The sequence below is a fragment of the Camarhynchus parvulus genome, unplaced genomic scaffold, assembly GCF_901933205.1.
Source record: "Camarhynchus parvulus unplaced genomic scaffold, STF_HiC, whole genome shotgun sequence".
NCBI lineage: Eukaryota > Metazoa > Chordata > Aves > Passeriformes > Thraupidae > Camarhynchus > Camarhynchus parvulus.
The window spans coordinates 31,628-48,883 of NW_022148097.1; the positions used below are offsets into that span (position 1 = coordinate 31,628).

Genomic DNA, 17,256 nt, shown 5'->3' on the forward strand with positions numbered 1-17,256 from the left:
CTCTTCTCTGCTCCCAGAAGGAGCAGGGTTATCAAAGTGCCTTTCTCCTGCTGTGGCAGTGGTGCTAGGGCAGGTCACAGCTGTGGCTGAGCCCCTTTTCCTTGTGTAGCACTCCTGACCTGGGATACTTCGCAGCAGGTTGTTTTCATTACAAAAATTAGTGAATTTACATTATATAATTAATATATTAGTAGGAAGTGTTTGAGGGGGTTAACGTTTTTTAAACATTTATGTAATATTAACAATAGTTACTATTTATTGGTATTACTTAGAGGAAGAAGAAACAACGGAGGTTATGAGTTTATTACTAACAATTTCTAAAACTTTGAATCATTGGGGAATCAGCTGATGACTTTGTAGATAGAGTTTGACATTTTTTAAAATGTTTTGTTTTTTAGAGAGATTTTTGGTAGTTGAATTATTACTACTTGTATCTCTATATGGTGGTTTCACTCATTGGGAAACACTTTTTACAGTAAAAGATTAGTATTTATGTTTTATTTGGAATAGTACTGATTTGTATAGTGTCCTTCCAGGGGGTTTTATACCAGAATTTTAAAAACTGTAAGCTGCAAACAACACCTGCAATCCTGATTCTCAGTCCTCCAGGTGGGGATGGAGCTCTGCAGCCCAGATATTGTGCCATGCCCACCCCTGTGGGGGTTACCCCAGGAATGCTGAGTTAAAAGTTTACCAGTGTGTGCTATGTGCTATGGGAGCAGTGTTGGTGGGGAATTCTTGTCTGACACCGTGGAAGCCCCTGACAAGAAGTGGGAGAGCCCTGGGAGCTGCTGAGTTTCAGCTGTGGCAAGAGTGTGCTTACAAGTTCACACCAACAGTGTTCTTGCTGCTCATGTGTGGCCTTGGAACAGTTTTGGGCTTGGAATAGAATTTGTGCTCCATGTGTGCTCAGAGGGCAGGAGTTGGGACAAGGAGTTAGGGACAGGTTTCCACCAGCAGCACAGAAGTTGCTCCAGCCAGGGGTGCTGGGGAAAGCCCTCACACTGCTGCTGAGGGACAGGTGAGGGGAACAGGAGGCACAGTTGGTGGGAGAATGGTGGCATTGTTCAGGTTGTAGAGGACCTGTAAGATCACTGAGTCCAACAGCAGGGCAGGGCCGTGGGCTGGATGGGCTCCTGTGCCTCTTGGAGGGCTCCCAGCCCTCTGAGCTGGGCTGCCCTTGGCTGCAGAGAGGCCCTTCCCAGGAGGCTGCTGGAGGAGGGCTGGTCTGGAGGTTAAGGTCTAAATCTCAGTTGTTTGGCTTTTCCAGTTTAAAGAGCAGCACCACAATCTGTAATCCAAATTCATTCTGTTCACCCTGAGCTCACAGTGTCCACAGCATCAGCCTAGTCCTGTAAGGATTTGGAGAGTGAACCACAACCACAGAATATCTCAAACTGGAAGGGACACCTAAGGACCATCAAGTCCAACTCCCTGCTCCTGGCACCCAAAATGAAACCATAATGTTGACTACTGCTTCACATTTCCTGTGCAAATAGTTGCTTTTGTGTTCACATCAGAGACTGTGAGAAACTCAGGTGGAGCATCATGAACCTGAGCACTGGACCTCATTATTTCTCTTCCTTTCTAGGCATTTCCAGTCCCAAGTTCTGTTTGAATTTAAAAAAAAAGGCAAAAGTTCCCACAAAGTGAAGAGTTGTCCTTGAAATATTTGACCCAATGATGAATCAAGGATTGACTGGATTTAAGTGCCAAAAAAAGCAGATAGATTCCTACTGGGTATTAAGAAGCACTGAAACAGATTGGCTGCTAAATCCATTTTGACTTTCACTTGGAGTCTGTTGTCCAGATTAGTTTTTCAGTTCCTTCAGCTGTTTTGACACTTAACAGTGCTTTTCTGTACCTGGAGAGCCTGAAAGGTCTGTGCTGTTTGCCAGTTGAGCATCAGGTGTTTCTGGTCACAAACCTGACAGAACCAGGAGAAGTAGATCTCCCCCTCAATGCGATCACACCTTCCCACTCTGTGCCCTCTGATTGTAACACCTTTATGTGAATGTCTCAGGTTTTAAAATTCCAGACTTTGTCCTTTGTAGCCCAATTCTTAGCTAACCCTGCGCCACTGAAATGAGTATCCTGTTTTCCACATGGATGTCTTTCCTTTCACATTCAGATGTGGTTCTCTCTGTGGCCCTGCCTCCATCCTGGCAGCAGGTGCTGTGGAGAGGGTGCTGCTGACACGTGAAGCCCCTGGGCCCATGGGTGGGGGCTGCTCACAGCCAGCCAGGGCCAGTGGTGCCCTCGAGGCCCTGACACTTTGCTTCCTCCTTGAGATTCATGGCTAGACAGTGTCTTGGTTTGGAAAGATAGGTGCCTGCTAAGGAAGGCAAGAGCCTCCCCTGAAACGGAGAATGTGAATCCCCCCCCCGCCCCGCCTCCAAATTGTTGTCATATTTAAATTAAGGGGCTCTCGGGCAAAAAATATGGGAGCAGGAAATAACAGTTCTTTAATAGGGAAGAAAATAAAAGGATAAGATAAACAATGCAGTAAACTAAAACAACACTGACAGAGTCAGAACCCAACCTGACACCCTGTTGGTTAGGGTACTGGTAGCAGTCCAATTGGAAATATGGCTGCAGTCCTGGAGTGTCAGGTGTGGTTCTGTTGGAGCAGGGATCCTGTAGAAAAGGCTGTAGTCTTCCTCTGACGATCCAGTGGAAGAAGAGGCAGCTGTTCCTCTGGGGAATCCAGTGGAGGAGCCGTGCTGGTGTTCCAGAATCTCCAGAGTGTATCTGGGTAGGAATGCTTGGCTCCTCCCTCTGGGCTCACATCTCCCAGTGGGATGCTGTAGTTCTTATCAGTCATGCAGTGACCTTCAATAGGTGTTATCAGCAGATGTTCCGGCCCCCCCCCCCCCCCATTCCCGGAGGGAGGAGTGGGTGTGGAAGAGATAAGGAAAACTAACTAAACCTGCCCAGTTAATAGAAGACAACTGCCATCCAGATGGCAAATAGAATACATCTTGCATTGCAATCTGGGATAGACAGGTTGAGCATCACCAGTCCCATGACAAACTCAGGTGGGGTACAGGGACATCAAGTTCCCCCCAGTAACTCACACCACCCGTAACTCCTGTCACTTGTGAAATTCTCTTGCAGCCAGTTGGAAGATCAAGGGTGACACTTGGACGGGAGAGCGGGAAGGGGACCTGCAGGGAGCTCTGCCTGCTCCAGGGTGGGATTTGGCAGCCCTCAGTCACCGTCTGTCATTGTGGGCCCCCGTGGGAGCCAGCAGCAGCTTGTGGTGGACCTGTGCTTGTGCCATCTTATGGTGGTGCCAGGTGAGAAAAAACCCTCAGCGTTTGCAGGCTCTGAGCTGGGACCTCACAACAGGGGCTTGCATGGGGCATGCTGTGACCTTCATGTGGGTTCAGTGGACCTTGAATGCATCTTCCAGGGGTTTCTGCTGGGAGAGACCATCCTGTGCAGTCACATCCTCGCTCCTTTGTTGTGTTTATAGTGGTACCCAACTTGATTTCTTCCCTGCTGCCCTGCAGGGCCTCGCTGTGTGCCCAGGCAAGGTGATGGACAGCAGGGGGGAGATGGAGGTGGTGAGGAGCTCCAAGGGCAGTGCAGCTGGGGAGGTCAGTGTCCACGTGGTCACCACCGAGAGCACGGTGCAGAGCACCCACCTGCCCACCACTGCCTTCATCATACCAGGTATGTGGAGCAGCCCCCTCCACCTGCTGCCTCCCCGGCCTGGACAGCCCACACCCCTTGTGGAGCTGTGCTCCTCCCAAACCTTGGGAGGCAAAGCCGAGCTGCTGTCGCCATCTTAGATGTTCTCTGTGGCTATCCCACATCACTTGGACTGTTTGTGGTCAATCAAATCTTCCTGAGATTTAAACTGAACCCCTGATGGGAGGGGCCCTGAGCCAGGGCAGCACAGTGTGCTGGTGCCTGCTCTGCAGGGCTGTGGGCTCCTGGGCTGCTGCATTAGCAGGGAGTCCCAGAATAGCTCGAGCTGGAGGGGATCCATAAGGATCATTGAGCCCAAAACCCTGCTCCTGGCAGGAGCACCTACAATGAAACCATCGGGACCGAGTGTTGTCCAGGCACTCCCTGAACTTGGTGCTTCCCTGGGAGCCTCTTCCAGGCACTGAGCAGCCTCTGGGCGAGGAACCTTTTCCTAATGTCCCACCTGAACCTGCCCTGAGGCAGCTTTGTTCCATCTCCTTGGGTCATTGCTGGTCCCAGAAGGGGGAGATCAGCCCCTGCCCCCAGAGGAAGGTGCAGACAGCAATGGGGTCACCCCTCAGCTTCTCTCCTCCCAGCTGAACGGGCCAGGTGGCCTCAGCTGCTCCTCCCAAGTCCTGCCCTTGGACATTTCACCATCCTGTTTTCTCTTCCAGACACAGCTCCAGCTCTCAGCTGTCCTTTATGTGCTGAGGGGCACAAAGTGTCCCCAGGACTGGAGGTGAGGCTGCCCCAGAGCAGGACAGGCACCCCCCTGGTATCCCCCAGGGCAGGGCTGGCCCCTGGGGCTGCCAGGGCTCCTGTTCCTCTTGCCCTCAGCCCAAAGCCCCTGAGCCCCTTCCCCAGGTAGCTCCCCAGTCTTGCTCCCCAAGGCATACAATTTTCAGGATTATCCCATCCTAGGTGCAGAATCCAGGTCTTACTCTTGTTTCCTGCACATGGTGGTTGGGTTGCCCAGCTGTCTGGTCTATCCAGATCTCTGTGTAAGGCCTCTCTACCCTCAAGGGTGTCCACAGCTCCTCCTAATTTAGTGTCATTGATAAAATTACTTTATGGACATTCTGCATCCAGATTATTTATAAAAAATTTAGGAGCACTGGCCCTAAACCCTGGGGAACCCCACTGGTGATGGCCACCAGCCTGATGTGCACCCAGTTCCTGTAAGGCTTTGAGCCCAGCTGCAGGAGAGCCATCATCCAGTTGTTCACCCTATGGACAGTGGACTGGATGAGCTCTGTACTGGACTCTTTGTCCAGAAGGCCACTGTGAGAGGCAGCATCAAGGCTTTGCTAAAATCCTAAAAACCACATCTATGGCCTTTGCTTGGTCAGCTTAGTGGGGTGACCTGTCCATAAAGGGAAATTCGGTCGGTTAACCAGGACTTCCCCTTGTGAACCTGTTTGGCTGTGACCAAGGACTGGGTTGTCTCTCCAGTGTTTTTCAGTAACTCCCAGAATAATCCTCTCCCTAATTTTACCAAGCACTGTAGTGAGACTGACAGTCCTGTAATTATCAGGGTCATCCTTCTTACCCTTCTTGAAAACTGGGACAAGTTTGAGTGCAGCTGACCAGTGTCTCTTAGGAGGTGTTTCAGCAAAGCATGGTTGTGTGTTAGGTGAGATCAGGGGTGTTCTCTAGAAGCAGATCTCCCAATTTTTCCTGATGCCTCAGTTCTCATTGCAGAGAGACCCTGGTTGCACAGTGTATTCCTTTAAAATGTAACTAAACTGGAAGTTGCAGTCCAGGAGCAAACTCCTGTCACATCAGGGCACCCTGTCACATCAGGCACAGAGACAGTCTGGGATCAGGCTGAAGTGGAAACCCTGGAATGTGGATGGTGTTGGTGCCACCCCCAGCATGAGCCATTACTGGCTGCAGATTTTTTTGCGTCACGCTGCTTCCTTTGTGCTTTGGCCCGCAGCAGAGCCCTCACCTGGGAGGCCATGTCCTCTGGGATCCTGGGCTGCCTTTGAGCCTTGTTTGCATCAGTGAAGTGTTCTGTGTATGCCTCTGGTTGTTTGTCTCCTTTCTTCCCCTCTCAAGCAAACGCCACTGCCATCAACCTTCCCACGAGCACCTTAGAAATCCAGCGATTCCCCCGGGAGCCCCAGAGGAGCACAGGGGCTGAGAGGCCAGACAGGGGAGCAGGGAATGAGCCCATCACTGCTGCTGTCATTCCCCAGATCAGCGGGGTGCAGACCTGCAGCACAGTCCGTGTGCTGGAGTGGAAAGATGGGGTGGCAACTTTGCCTGGGAGTAACCTGCGGGTAAGTGTAGCCCTGGGCCATTGGGTTTGAGCCCTCTGCCTCTCCCCACAGCTGCTTGTGCTTATAAATCCCTCAGCCTGTGCCAGGCAGGGAGCACCAGGATGTGCCCTGGCCCCCCTGCACCCCAGCTGGAGAATCCCTCAGCTGCCCCAGCTCTTCTCCTGCCCCATCCCTGTGGCCCTGCCATCCTGGGAGATTAGCACAGAGCTCACAGAGGTGCCTGGGGGGCTGCAGCAGCTCTGCCCTGCACAAGGAGGCACAGGGGTGCTACGTGCTGTGCAGGACATCTTCCCTTCCAAGCTGTGCTGTGGGCTTGGCTCTGCCCCAGCTCCTGCCCTCACCCTGGGAGCAGCAGCCTTGTGCTCATCTGGCAGCGGGTGCCTCAGGGGTACCCTCAGTGCATGACAGCTTGCAGAAAATGCACCCATTTCTCAGCTGTGGCTCAGCCTCAGGATACCTCATCCTCCATCCCCCCACCTGCCAGCTCCAGCTGAGTGCCCAGCACAGGCTGCAGGCAGGGCACCTTCACAGGGCCTGTGGTGCTGTGCTCACCTCTGGGCTCAGAAGAGTTGTCCTCTTGTCAGACACACAGATGACCATCCCTGTCCCTCATTTGCAGAACAACCACCAGTTGCACGTCTGTCCTGCTGAACTCTTTCCTTGCTTTTTGTTCATTGCCAGTTCCGGATAAATGAGTACGGCACGCTGAAGGTGGTGAGTGCTGATAAGCTGCCTCCTGTGGAAGCTGTGAAGGAGGCTCACACAGACAAAGATGGGGACTCCGAGGTGGCCCCCCCCAGCAGAGACAATCCTACTGTGGCTCAGGGTAAGGGCGCCGTGGTGGCACTTGTGGGGTGGGTACCAGCATCCAGCAGATGCTGCCTGGTGTCTGTGGGCGGGGCAGATGTCTGTCTGTCTGCTGTCCCTCGGTGTGGCTCACTGCTGCTCCTGCTGTCGCAGACGTGCCGGAGCAGCCCGCGGTGGAAGGGCTGTGCCACTGCGATACCTGCGGCCGCAGACACGTGTGGGACGGCGCCCGCGAGGGCAGGGGCTTCTGCAGCGAGCACTGCCACCAGCAGTTCAAAGAGAGGTAAAGGAAGGGGGCTCTGGGCCCTGTCCATCCCTCTGCCCTGCCCCACATGCTGCAGCGAGGGATGGGAATACCTCTGGCAGGTGCTGGGGGTCCTGTGTGTTCTGCTTGTTCCTGGGGGCAGGCTGGGGGAGGAAAACTTCCCAAGGGAGCCAGATTTTCTCCTGCCCAATATGTGGCCTCATAAACACATATCTGCTGGAGCAGGAGGTTGCTGCAGTGGTTTCCAGGCTGAGCAGCGGTGGAAGGCCACAGGTCATGGGGGCATTTCCAGCCCTACTCCTGACCAGTGTGTGACTCTCAGGACTTGTTTTCCAGCATCTCTGGTGCAGCTCAGAGCCCTGCTACTAAACTAGATCCCTGTTGATTCATCCCTGGGTTCAGGTTTCTAACACCCAAGTGTGTGAGGGTGACTCTGGCCTGTCCCTGGCTCTAACTCCTGGCAACTTGTGTGTGTACATCCCCCCACAGGAGGGGTGGGGGCATGTGTGAGTAAGAAACGGGGAGACAGTGATTGTCCAGCAGCCCCTCCCTTGCTGACACCCCAGGCAGTGTCACCGTGCTGCACTGGCTGCAGTGCTTGGCCCTCCCTCCCTCCCTCTGTGCAGGTCTGTCATTGTGGAAAACTCTGCCAGCAGCACCAATGCCGCTGAAATCCTCAAGCCTGTGAAGAAACGAAAGAGGAAGGACTATCTGAGCCCCTCGGAGGAAGAATATGAGTCTGAGCAAATGGTAGGACAAAGACAGGGAGGGGGTGGGTGCAGCCAGTGTCCAGGGGGCTGGAGGCCAGCCCTGTGTGCACAGATCTCATCGTGCTGCTCAGGGCTCTGGCAGCTGCAGGTCAAAAGGGAAACAGGTTGGCCTAAATGCCAAAAAGACTCGAATGTGTGGAGATGAGGGCTGGTTGTTTGGCATGTGGAGCACTGAGGCCTGGGCAGTGCCAGACTCTCCACACTGGACAGTAGGCACTGACCCCTCTCAGCTGCTCTCTTGAGTCCAGGCCACCACAGTAAGGGTTGCAGTGGGAGAGTGCCTGTCTGTGTGCTGGGTGTCCTGGGGAGGGGAGAGACTTTGACAAGGTAAGGAAGCTCTGCTTGCCAGCCCTGCCTGTAGCAGGTCCAGTCCAGGTGTGATTGCTGCCAGTGAGCACTGAAGTCCCTGCAAGCTCCCATCACCAGATTCTCTGGCAGTCCATGTCTGGGCCAGGCATTGGTCACACTGTGGACCTCGTGGGGGTGCACTATGGCCCTGGGCACCAGTGTGAGGATACAACATGCAGCCAAAAACTTCTGGGTTCTGTTCTGTCTGCTCTCACGCCAGGAGGAGAAGCAGGAAGAGAGGAAAAGCTCGGTGGAAGACTGTGCCATGAGCAATGTGGAGGCTGAGGCGTGGAACGGGAGCCAGCACGGTACGGAGGGCGGGGTGGCTGTGGGGTGAGCACTGCTGCTGGGGCTGGGGGTCCCCCTGCAGGGTTGGACCCCTTTGGTGCTCCTGCAGGGCCAAACACCCACTGCAATGCACTGGCATGTGGTCCTGGAGGCTTGTGAGCTCCTCTGCTTGCTTGATCCTGCTCTCTCTGTCTCTTTCCGTTTCTCTCCTTTCCTCTCTCTCTCTCCATGGGAAGGGGGCACCCCTACGGACACCGCGCTGGCCCCTGCTGGACAGAGCTTCCTGTCCCTCCCCTCGGGAGCTCAGTTTGTTACTGGCTCCTGGGCGCTGTGTTTGCTCCCAGGGACACTGTCCTGAGCACAGACAGGACTGCACCACGTGTGGCTTTGCCCTCCTTTGGGATGGGCTCACGGGAAACTTCCCTCCTGGCATCAGGAGCTCACAAGTTTGGGAGCTGCTCATGTAGGTGCAGTGCCACTGAGGCCATGTGATTTGGGGTTGTCTCATCCTGTGGGGATCTATTCTGTGTCAGAGATCTCAAAAGCAGAGCTGTCAAGATGGAAGGAAAGGAGACAAGCTGAGGGATGCAGTGTTTGCTTGGCTGTTTTTTTCCCTGTAGTGTCAAGGAAAACTTTGGGAAACATGAAAATAAACATTTATGGAAAATAGACATTTATTTGTCTTTGACTACTGAAAGTCATACTCAAAATAATTTTAAAATTAAACCTTTCCAACTTCATACTCCTCTCCATAACCAAGTGCAGGGACAGTGGCAGGGCCAGGTGTCATTAACCCCTGATGTTACAGTGAGTTAACCACCATTAAAAGGGAATCTCAGATATCATACCTGCTTCTCACTGAGCCCTGAGCATGTAACCTTCCCTGCTGCATACAAGTAAGCAGTGATGAGCTTTGTTACTTCAACATTTTATTTTCTCTGATTTTAGAAGTACTTCAGCAAACAAAATACACACCTGGACGCCTCAGTGCAGCAGTCAGTGTATGCTCTGACTCTTGGTGTGTTTGTCATTCCCCAGAAGTGCAGAGCTTGTACTCACAGATTCCCCAGCCATGTCCGGCACATTTTTTATGTCCTAAGGAATAGTAAAAGTATTTTTCACTCTGAACATGTGAGCAAAGCAAGGTCAGGCACCTTGCTCACTGAAGTCCACCTTTAATTTCTTCTCTAAGTTTCTGGTTTTTTTCCATCTCCTCCTAAGCCCAGAGGAGGAAGGAGTTAGTCTGTTTTTCCCCTGCATTTCTAGCCTGCCCTTCCTGAAGCTGGCTGCCATGGCTAATCTGTATCTGGGAATTCCTCAGCACTGGAATAGGCACAGCACCCCTGGAGTCCCTTCAGCTGCTGCAAATTAGGGAGACAAAGAAGCTGGAGAGCAAGAGACTTGGGTTGTGTTTCACAGGTCTTGGGCAAGGCCTTTGTGGCCTTCTCAAAGGCATGAAGAGTCACCTCCCTGGCTATGAAGAGACAATGCTGTCTTCTTTGTCACATGGGCAAGCACATCTCTAGGGCATCCGAGTGGCCTTGCTGTGCCACAGGGGCTCAGGTGGCTGTCTCAGAGCAGGGGATGGCAGAGCTGGGATGTGAACCTGCTGCTGCTTTGACTGTCTAGGAGCCCCTTGCAGCTGGGACTGATTCCCAGAGCTGTGCATGGATCCTGCTGGCTGCCACAAATCCACCCTGTGTGGACATAGCAGATGTTCTGGCTGGAAGAGTGTCTGTCAGGTCTGGTGTTCTGATGGCTCATCCCTCACGCTCCCTGGAGCCCCAGACTCATTGGAAGGGACCTTAAAGCCCTTCTGGTCCCACCCCCTGTCATGGGCAGGGACACCTTCCACTAGCCCAGGTGCCTTCCTAGGACATGGTTCAGGACGTTTGGGTCACGGGGGGCTCCTGGCTCTGCCCCTCGTGGTGCAGCCAGCCAGGTTTGCTGGAGAAGGGGTTCTGGCAGGATGGTGCTGAGCTGTGCAGGGATGCAGGACCCTGTGTGAGAGTGGGGCAGGGCTGGAGCAGCCCCTCAGCAGCATTTGTGTGCGTTTGTGCTGCGCTCAGGTGCCAGTGAGGAGAAGAAAGAAGGCTGGTCTTGGGCGTCCTACTTGGAGGAGCAGAAAGCTGTCGCTGCCCCTTTAGATCTCTTCCAGGATGTGAGTTGGGATTTTCCTGTCTTTTTCCCTCTTTCATCTTCTCTTTTCTTTCCCTTTTTTTTCCCACCCCTCCTCCTTCTCCTCCTCTCTTCCTTGCTTCCCTGTTTTGCGGGACTCTGAGCAATAGCCAAGCTCCCGCTGTCAGCTGGAAGTGCCAGGGCAGCCTCCAGTTTTGATTTGCCCAGAGTCCCACTCCCCAGCAGGTGCTGGCCCCATCCCAAACACCCCACCTTTGCCTAGGACACTGCTGTGACTCTGGCAGGGTGGTGGAGCCTTTCCAGCCCTTCCTGGAAGCCAGGTGGGCTCTCCTGAGGCTGTGCTGCAAACAAGTCAGGCCTGTGTCCTGCTCCCCCTGCTGCAGCTTTTACCCCAGGGGCACCTTGCCCTGCCAATAGCAAGAGATGTAAATCCATAAGGAGGTGTAACACTGTTTTTTTCCTATGGGAAAAAAAAAATTTGGATTATAACATCATCTGTGGCCCACAGTCTCTTGGTCCCAGCAGCTCCCATTGCCTGGTGGTTGCTCCCCTCGTGGGTTCTAGACCAACTCCCTGTGTTGGTTTTACATTGTAGTTTAATTTTTGTTTCCAGTACCAAGTAGCTTCCCAGCACAAGAATGGCTTTAAAGTGGGGATGAAGCTGGAGGGGATTGACCCACAGCACCCATCCATGTACTTCATCCTGACAGTGGCTGAGGTAAGGAGCCTCCAGTGCCCCTGTTCCTTGGTTCCCCCTGGCTCAGCCACAGGCTCTGGGGCAGGGGAGGTGCTGCCAGCTGGCCCCTGGAGGTGACAGGGCCTGTCACTGCAGGAGATGAGCTGCTGCTCCAGCAGCTCAGGCAAACAAGCAGGGAGTTCCCTGCCAGCTTGGAGGGACAGGACACAGCAGTGTGGAGCTGTGTTGGTCTCTGTCACCCTCACACAGCACAGGGGGAGGGATTGTGGTGATGGCAGCAGCTTATGTCCCTAAGACAGATCTGAGCACTTGAGATGGAGGCTGTGGAGGCATTCCACTGCTCTTCTTGTGTCCATGCAGATCCACTTTCCACTCAGCCACCTGGCAGCTGGACCAGCCTTGCCTTGCAGAGCTCCCCAGGCAGCCAGTGTGGCATTTAGCCAAAATCCCTGCATCAGCAGCTTCCCAGGCTGCAGAAAAGGGAGTCTTTGCACTTGCTGGATCCAGCAAGGTGCTCCACCATGGCATTTAATGCACCAGCCTGAACATCCCTTCTTCAAGCTGGCTTGTGGTGCCTTTGCACTGACCTTGTTCCATGCTGGTCACCCTTTGTGTCTGGTTTGTGCCTCCCAGTTTGGGCACCGGTCTGTGATTGACTTTTGGCTTCCCAAAGTGACCCATGCTGAGCTGGTGTGTGGGAGGGGGTGTGATGCTCAGCCAGGGACAGCAGCAGGTCTCCATGGCCCTTTCCTTCTCCTCCCTCCCTGCTGGCAGGTCTGTGGCTACCGGATGCGTCTCCACTTCGATGGCTACTCCGAGTGCCACGACTTCTGGCTGAATGCTGACTCCCCTGACATCCACCCTGCTGGCTGGTTTGAGGAGACAGGGCACAAACTCCAGCCTCCCAAAGGTAAGGAGTTAATTCAGCTCGGGTGGTGGGTCCTGCTGAAGGAGGGGGATGAAGAGTGGGCCAAATGTAGAGCTTGAGATGGGGACAGGGTGGCTCCATGGGGCCATGGAGGGATGCTGCTGTACTGGTGGAGTTCCACAGGGAAACGTTTCAGGCACCCATCTCTGCTTGCTAACATTTTGTGGCAAAGCCCTGTTGCTCTGGACCTCCCAGTGCCACCAGCTGTGCCCCAGGGCAGGCAGGACCGGAGGAGGAGCTGTGCTCTGGATTTCCACTCCACTGCTCGTGTTTCCTAACACCCCTTCAAAAGCACCCACCAACCCTCAGCCGTGGGCTTTGGGCATCCCAGGGCTGCTGCAGATCCTGTCTGCCCACAGCAAGATATGCTGGCAGGGTGACAGTGGCTCAGGGATGGCCAGGCTCACCCTCACATCCTCCTGGCTGTGAGCTCACTGCTCTCATTTCTCTTCCTGAGGGGTTGTAGGTTATAAGGAAGAGGAATTCAGCTGGACAAACTACCTGAAGTTAACAAAGGCTCAGGCAGCTCCTAAGCACCTCTTCATGGTCCGAAACACTGTGAGTAGCAGCATCTCCTTCCTGCCAGAGCCTACAGGTTCAGGTGTGATTCTTCCCCTCCAGCTGAGCAAAATGCTTCCACCAGCACTGGGCTCTGCTTTGTCCATCACACACCCCTCAAGCCCACAGTGCTCAGGAGCCAGGAGCATGTGGCACACTTTGTTGCTCAGGATCTGTAGCTTGGGCACTCATTTGATATGCCCAGAATTGGTGCTGGTCTGATTCTATTTCCTCCAGGTTGATCTCATGGACAATTTAAAGTGAAGTATTGATGAGGAGAAGTAACTACTGTTCTCAACAATTATTTGGATAAAATATATCACCTAATGTTTCATAAGTATAATTCCTTTGTCTCTTTGTATCTTTGTTGTTTCTGTGTCTGCCTATTTTTTTTTTCACACGGAAGCTTGGGTAGGGAAAGGGGGAATATAGGAGAATGAAAATGCTGATTGTTCCTTTGTCAGCTGCAGAGGAAACTCACCCTACTGGCAAATCAGCCTCTCCAAGTTATTTATTGTGTCTAAACCCTGCTGTTCATTGCTGCAACAACCCCACCAGTGTGTGTGATTGTCCTAGGGTGATGTGTGGGTTTGCTTTCTGGAGGGGCCCCCTTTTGGAGGTTTTCTCCCAAATTTGCCCTAAACCAGGACAGTGATGCAGTGTTTTGTACAGAATCTGGATCTAAGAAATAAAGGCAAGGAAGGGAGAAGTGCCCCATCCCAGTTCCTCCTGCCATGCCTGAGGCATTGGTCACTGCTGACTGTGACCACAAACAAGTGTTCTGGGACAAAGCAGAACTAATGTCAGTTTTCTTGGAATTTACTGCTTATAGAAGATCCTGAGGGTCTGAAGATCACTTTTCCTCTTTCTTTGCGTGGCCCAGCTGAGTTGCTTACCCACTTCCTCTTTCCTTGCAGGGCAGCACATTGCCCATCTGGGAGCCTGAGTGGCCCCAGGCCTGTGTGGAGGCCAGACAGGGTCTGGTTTTGGGAGGGTTTGGGCAGGTGCCTCCTTGCAGCAGGCATGGGCAGTGGTGAGGAAGGAGCTGGGGCTGCAGCTCTGAAAAAGCCCTGCCTCTCTCTCCTGCCAGCACGAGGCTTCTCCAGGCTTCAAGGTGGGCATGAAGCTCGAGGCCGTGGACCGCATGAACCCCTCCCTGATCTGTGTGGCCACAGTGACTGACGTGGTGGACAATCGCTTCCTGGTGCACTTTGACAACTGGGATGATACTTATGACTACTGGTAAGGCTCTTGGGGGGCCAGTGCTGGGGGACACCCACAGAGGGCCCTGTCTAAGAGCTTGGGTATGTTTTCTAGGTGTGATCCCAGCAGTCCATACATCCACCCAGTTGGATGGTGTCATGAGCACGGCAAACCCCTCACACCTCCTCAAGGTGAGTCAGTGATCAGTCAGGTGCAGCCTGGGCATGCATCCCCTTGGGAACAGGCTTCCCAGGGTGCCATGGGGGTCCTGGGGACACAAACTTCCTGCCAAGGCTCCTGTACACATGTTCAGGTGCAGCATGGTGCTTGTGTTAGGCCAGGTCTGCACTCAGAGATATGAGGAGGACCCCAGCTGTCTGTGCACACCCAGCTGTTTCTGCTTCCTTGCACTGTGGGTTTCATGGGCCATGAGAAAATAGCAGCACTTCTTGGTGTCTCTCAGGTTCCCATGTGCCCAGCAGACTTGGGTGGCCCTCGAAGGCAGTGGGGCATTCTGGGGTACTTTGTGACTTCCTGCAGGCATGTCTCACCTTCTGCATCTTCTCCCTTCCAGATTATCCTGATCCTGATAACTTCACCTGGGAAAAGTACTTGAAAGAAACTGGAGCATCTGCTGTCCCAGCTTGGGCCTTTAAAGTGGTGAGTGTCACATCATCTGCTCCACCCCACCTGGGCAGGAATTTGGGTTTGTTTCATTGTCAGATCTTTGCTTTTGTGACAAGTCCAGTGATGTTCTGTATTCTCCTGCCACAGGCCTAGGCTTTGGATCTTCATTCAGGGTTCAGAAGTCAGGGCTATCCTGGGCAAAGAGTTCAAAACTGGGAAAAATGAGGAGTATGACTGTGGCCTCAGCTAAACAGGAGCTGAGTGATGGAAAATAATTTAGGTTTGCTTGATTAGTTTTTGTCTCAAACTGCACCACCAGCAGCTGTGTCCAGCCAAGTGTGGTTGCAATACAGATCCCCAAAAATGTGTCTCTTAGAGACCTTCTTCCCTGGGGCACATCTTGTTAAAGACAGCTCAAATGCAGGGAGACTATTTCTGCTTTCTTCTGTTGCCACTGTGAGCTGGGATGGCTCCTCCCTGGCCAGGCCAGGGCTGGGAGCTGGGCTCGAGGAGGACACAGTGCTGGGAAAGCTGCTGAGGGGGCAGGAGCCTGAAGCTCCCTGCTCCCCCTGACTGGGCTCTTCCAGCGCCCGCCCCACGGCTTCCTGGTCAACATGAAGCTGGAGGCAGTGGACAGGAGGACTCCTTCCTTCATCCGAGTGGCCAGTGTGGAGGACGTGGAAGATCACAGGATAAAGGTGGGTGCTGGAGCACAGTGAGCCTGTGTCCAGGCACTGTGCTGGCTCACTCCTGCCCCTCCCGTCACTGGGAGTGTGCAAATGTGGGCAGGTCCCAGTGCCTGGCTCCAGGAGTGCCTCGTGAGCCTTGTGCTGCACTTCAGCTCTACCCTGCTGCTTGCACTCAGCTAGGAGGGCTCCAGAGCTCCTCAGAGATGTGTGCTGGCATTTGAAGGGTGACCTCTCTACGTGCTTCCCCAGGTCCATTTTGATGGCTGGAGCCACGTGTATGATTTCTGGATCGATGCGGATCATCCGGACATCCATCCCATGGGCTGGTGCTCAAAAACAGGACACCCACTGCAGCCTCCTCTCAGTAAGTGCTGCACCTGTGTCAGCTCCTCCCCACAGGGCACAAGCATGCCAGACACTCTGTCACTGCCACTTGCCCATGCACAGAGGGCAGGTTCTGTCTGAGAATGGGCAGGGAGGAGAGGCCATTCTGTGGATTTGTCAGTAGGAAAAGCCCTCCCTGTTTGGTTCAGGCAGGGAGCCCAAAGCCCTGGCTCTGCCTGGGCTTGCAGCCTTGACAGCCTTTCTCCTGTTCCTCTCCTCTGCCTGCAGGGCCAAAGGAACCAGCCTCCTCTGCCCATGGGGGCTGCCCAAGCCTGGGCTGCAAGAGCATCCCTCACTCCAAGAACTCCAAGTACAGCTTTCACCACAGGTGAGCTCCTGGCACAGCCTGCAGGGGCACAGCTGCTTCCCTGCCAGGCCGGGCCAGCTCGTCCTCTGTTCCTCCTCACCTGCCCCCTGCCCCCCCCACCAGCACCCAGCCCTTCCCTGCACTCATCCACACCTGGCTCTGCCCCCTGCTCCCCTGGACCCCAGCTGGAGTAACCCCTGTGAGCCCCTCCTGTGCCTGTCCTGCAGCCCAGAGCCCCTGAAGGTGTCCTGTGTGCCCACCTACCACGGGCACCTGTGGGCTGTGCAGAGGACAGTGCAGGTGCTGTTCACTGGCACCAGCTGTGAGAATGCTATTCCCTCCACCCCTCCTGGATGCCTTTTCCTGTCAGGCTTTGAGCTGGCAAGTCCCAAGAAGGAGCAGTGCGTGGTTCCAGCTCAGGCAGTCACTTGAGGGACCTTTTGCAAGGGAAGCCAGGCTGGGTCTAGAGCCAACCCAGCACTAGGCTGGTGTCAGGAAGAGCCAGTGTGGTGGAGTATCTGTGAGGATGGGGAGGGCAGGTGGGCCTCCTGGGGGTTTCTCTGCTGGCCACACTCCTGGCACACGCTTACTGCTTGCTCTGAGACTGGTCTGGATGCCTGTGGGAGCAAGGGAAGATGGAGACTCTGGGAGCCCCAACGAGCTGCTCAGTCAGCACTCAGGTTCCTTGCCCAGGGTTGCAGGGATGGCAGAGGACCAAGGTTTGTAGCTGGAGGGACTGGCTGTGCCCTGCTCCTGCCCCCAGCAGCCTGGCCGCGGGAATTGGCTCAGTACATCTTTCCTCTGCCTTCCATGGCCAGGGCAGTGGCTGCCCGTGCTCGGGGGCAGAGGGGTGGCCCTGCTGGCTCGTCCCCAGTGCTGCTCCAAGCTGGGCCCAACGCTTGTGTCCCCTCTGTTCTCCAGGAAGTGCCCCACGCCGGGCTGCGATGGCTCAGGCCATGTGACGGGGAGGTTCACAGCCCATTACTGCCTCTCAGGGTGCCCGCTGGCAGAGAAGAACCAGGGCAGGCTGAAGGCCGACTTGTCTGACACCGAGGCCTCGACGCGCAAGAGGAGCCCCATGGGTTTCCCTCAGCGAAAGAAATCTCGGCACCACGGGAGGTAGGGGCACGGCCAGCATGCGGGGAGGGCCCCTGTGCCACCGCTGCCCGCCCTGGAGGGGTCACCAGCCCCCAGAGGCTCCTTGGCCTCGCTCCTGCCAGCTCTGCTGGGCACCTCTGTCGCTTTCTCTTCCCATGGCTCCTGGC

At 54.4% G+C, this 17,256-nt stretch overlaps 1 protein-coding gene across 2 annotated transcripts; it reads left to right on the plus strand.

Moving 5' to 3' along the window:
- Nucleotides 1-3,152: 3,152 nt before the first annotated feature.
- Nucleotides 3,153-17,151, plus strand: L3MBTL1 (L3MBTL histone methyl-lysine binding protein 1). 2 transcript variants are annotated; one of them, XM_030969743.1, is made up of 18 exons: nucleotides 3,153-3,299; nucleotides 3,516-3,678; nucleotides 5,758-5,981; nucleotides 6,663-6,807; nucleotides 6,942-7,071; nucleotides 7,680-7,803; nucleotides 8,392-8,479; nucleotides 10,529-10,620; nucleotides 11,212-11,316; nucleotides 12,070-12,205; nucleotides 12,681-12,781; nucleotides 13,872-14,023; nucleotides 14,099-14,175; nucleotides 14,559-14,644; nucleotides 15,199-15,309; nucleotides 15,550-15,664; nucleotides 15,913-16,012; nucleotides 16,913-17,151. In XM_030969743.1, exons 2-18 carry the CDS (start codon nucleotides 3,543-3,545, stop codon nucleotides 17,112-17,114), a joined length of 2,124 nt encoding a protein of 707 aa, XP_030825603.1. In that variant the 5' UTR covers nucleotides 3,153-3,299; nucleotides 3,516-3,542; the 3' UTR covers nucleotides 17,115-17,151. The 2 variants fall into 2 exon arrangements, with proteins under 2 accessions (XP_030825603.1, XP_030825604.1); XM_030969744.1 differs by having other exon boundaries at nucleotides 12,690-12,781.
- The last annotated feature ends 105 nt before the right edge of the window (nucleotides 17,152-17,256 follow it).

Bases quoted from the DNA above. Each gene is read 5' to 3' on its own strand.
- L3MBTL1 (XM_030969743.1), top strand. From the start codon at position 3,543: ATGGACAGCAGGGGGGAGATGGAGGTGGTGAGGAGCTCCAAGGGCAGT. The intron at 3,679-5,757 runs GTATGTGGAGCA...TCCCCTCTCAAG, and splicing joins CACTGCCTTCATCATACCAG to CAAACGCCACTGCCATCAAC. The intron at 16,013-16,912 runs GTGAGCTCCTGG...TCTGTTCTCCAG, and splicing joins AAGTACAGCTTTCACCACAG to GAAGTGCCCCACGCCGGGCT.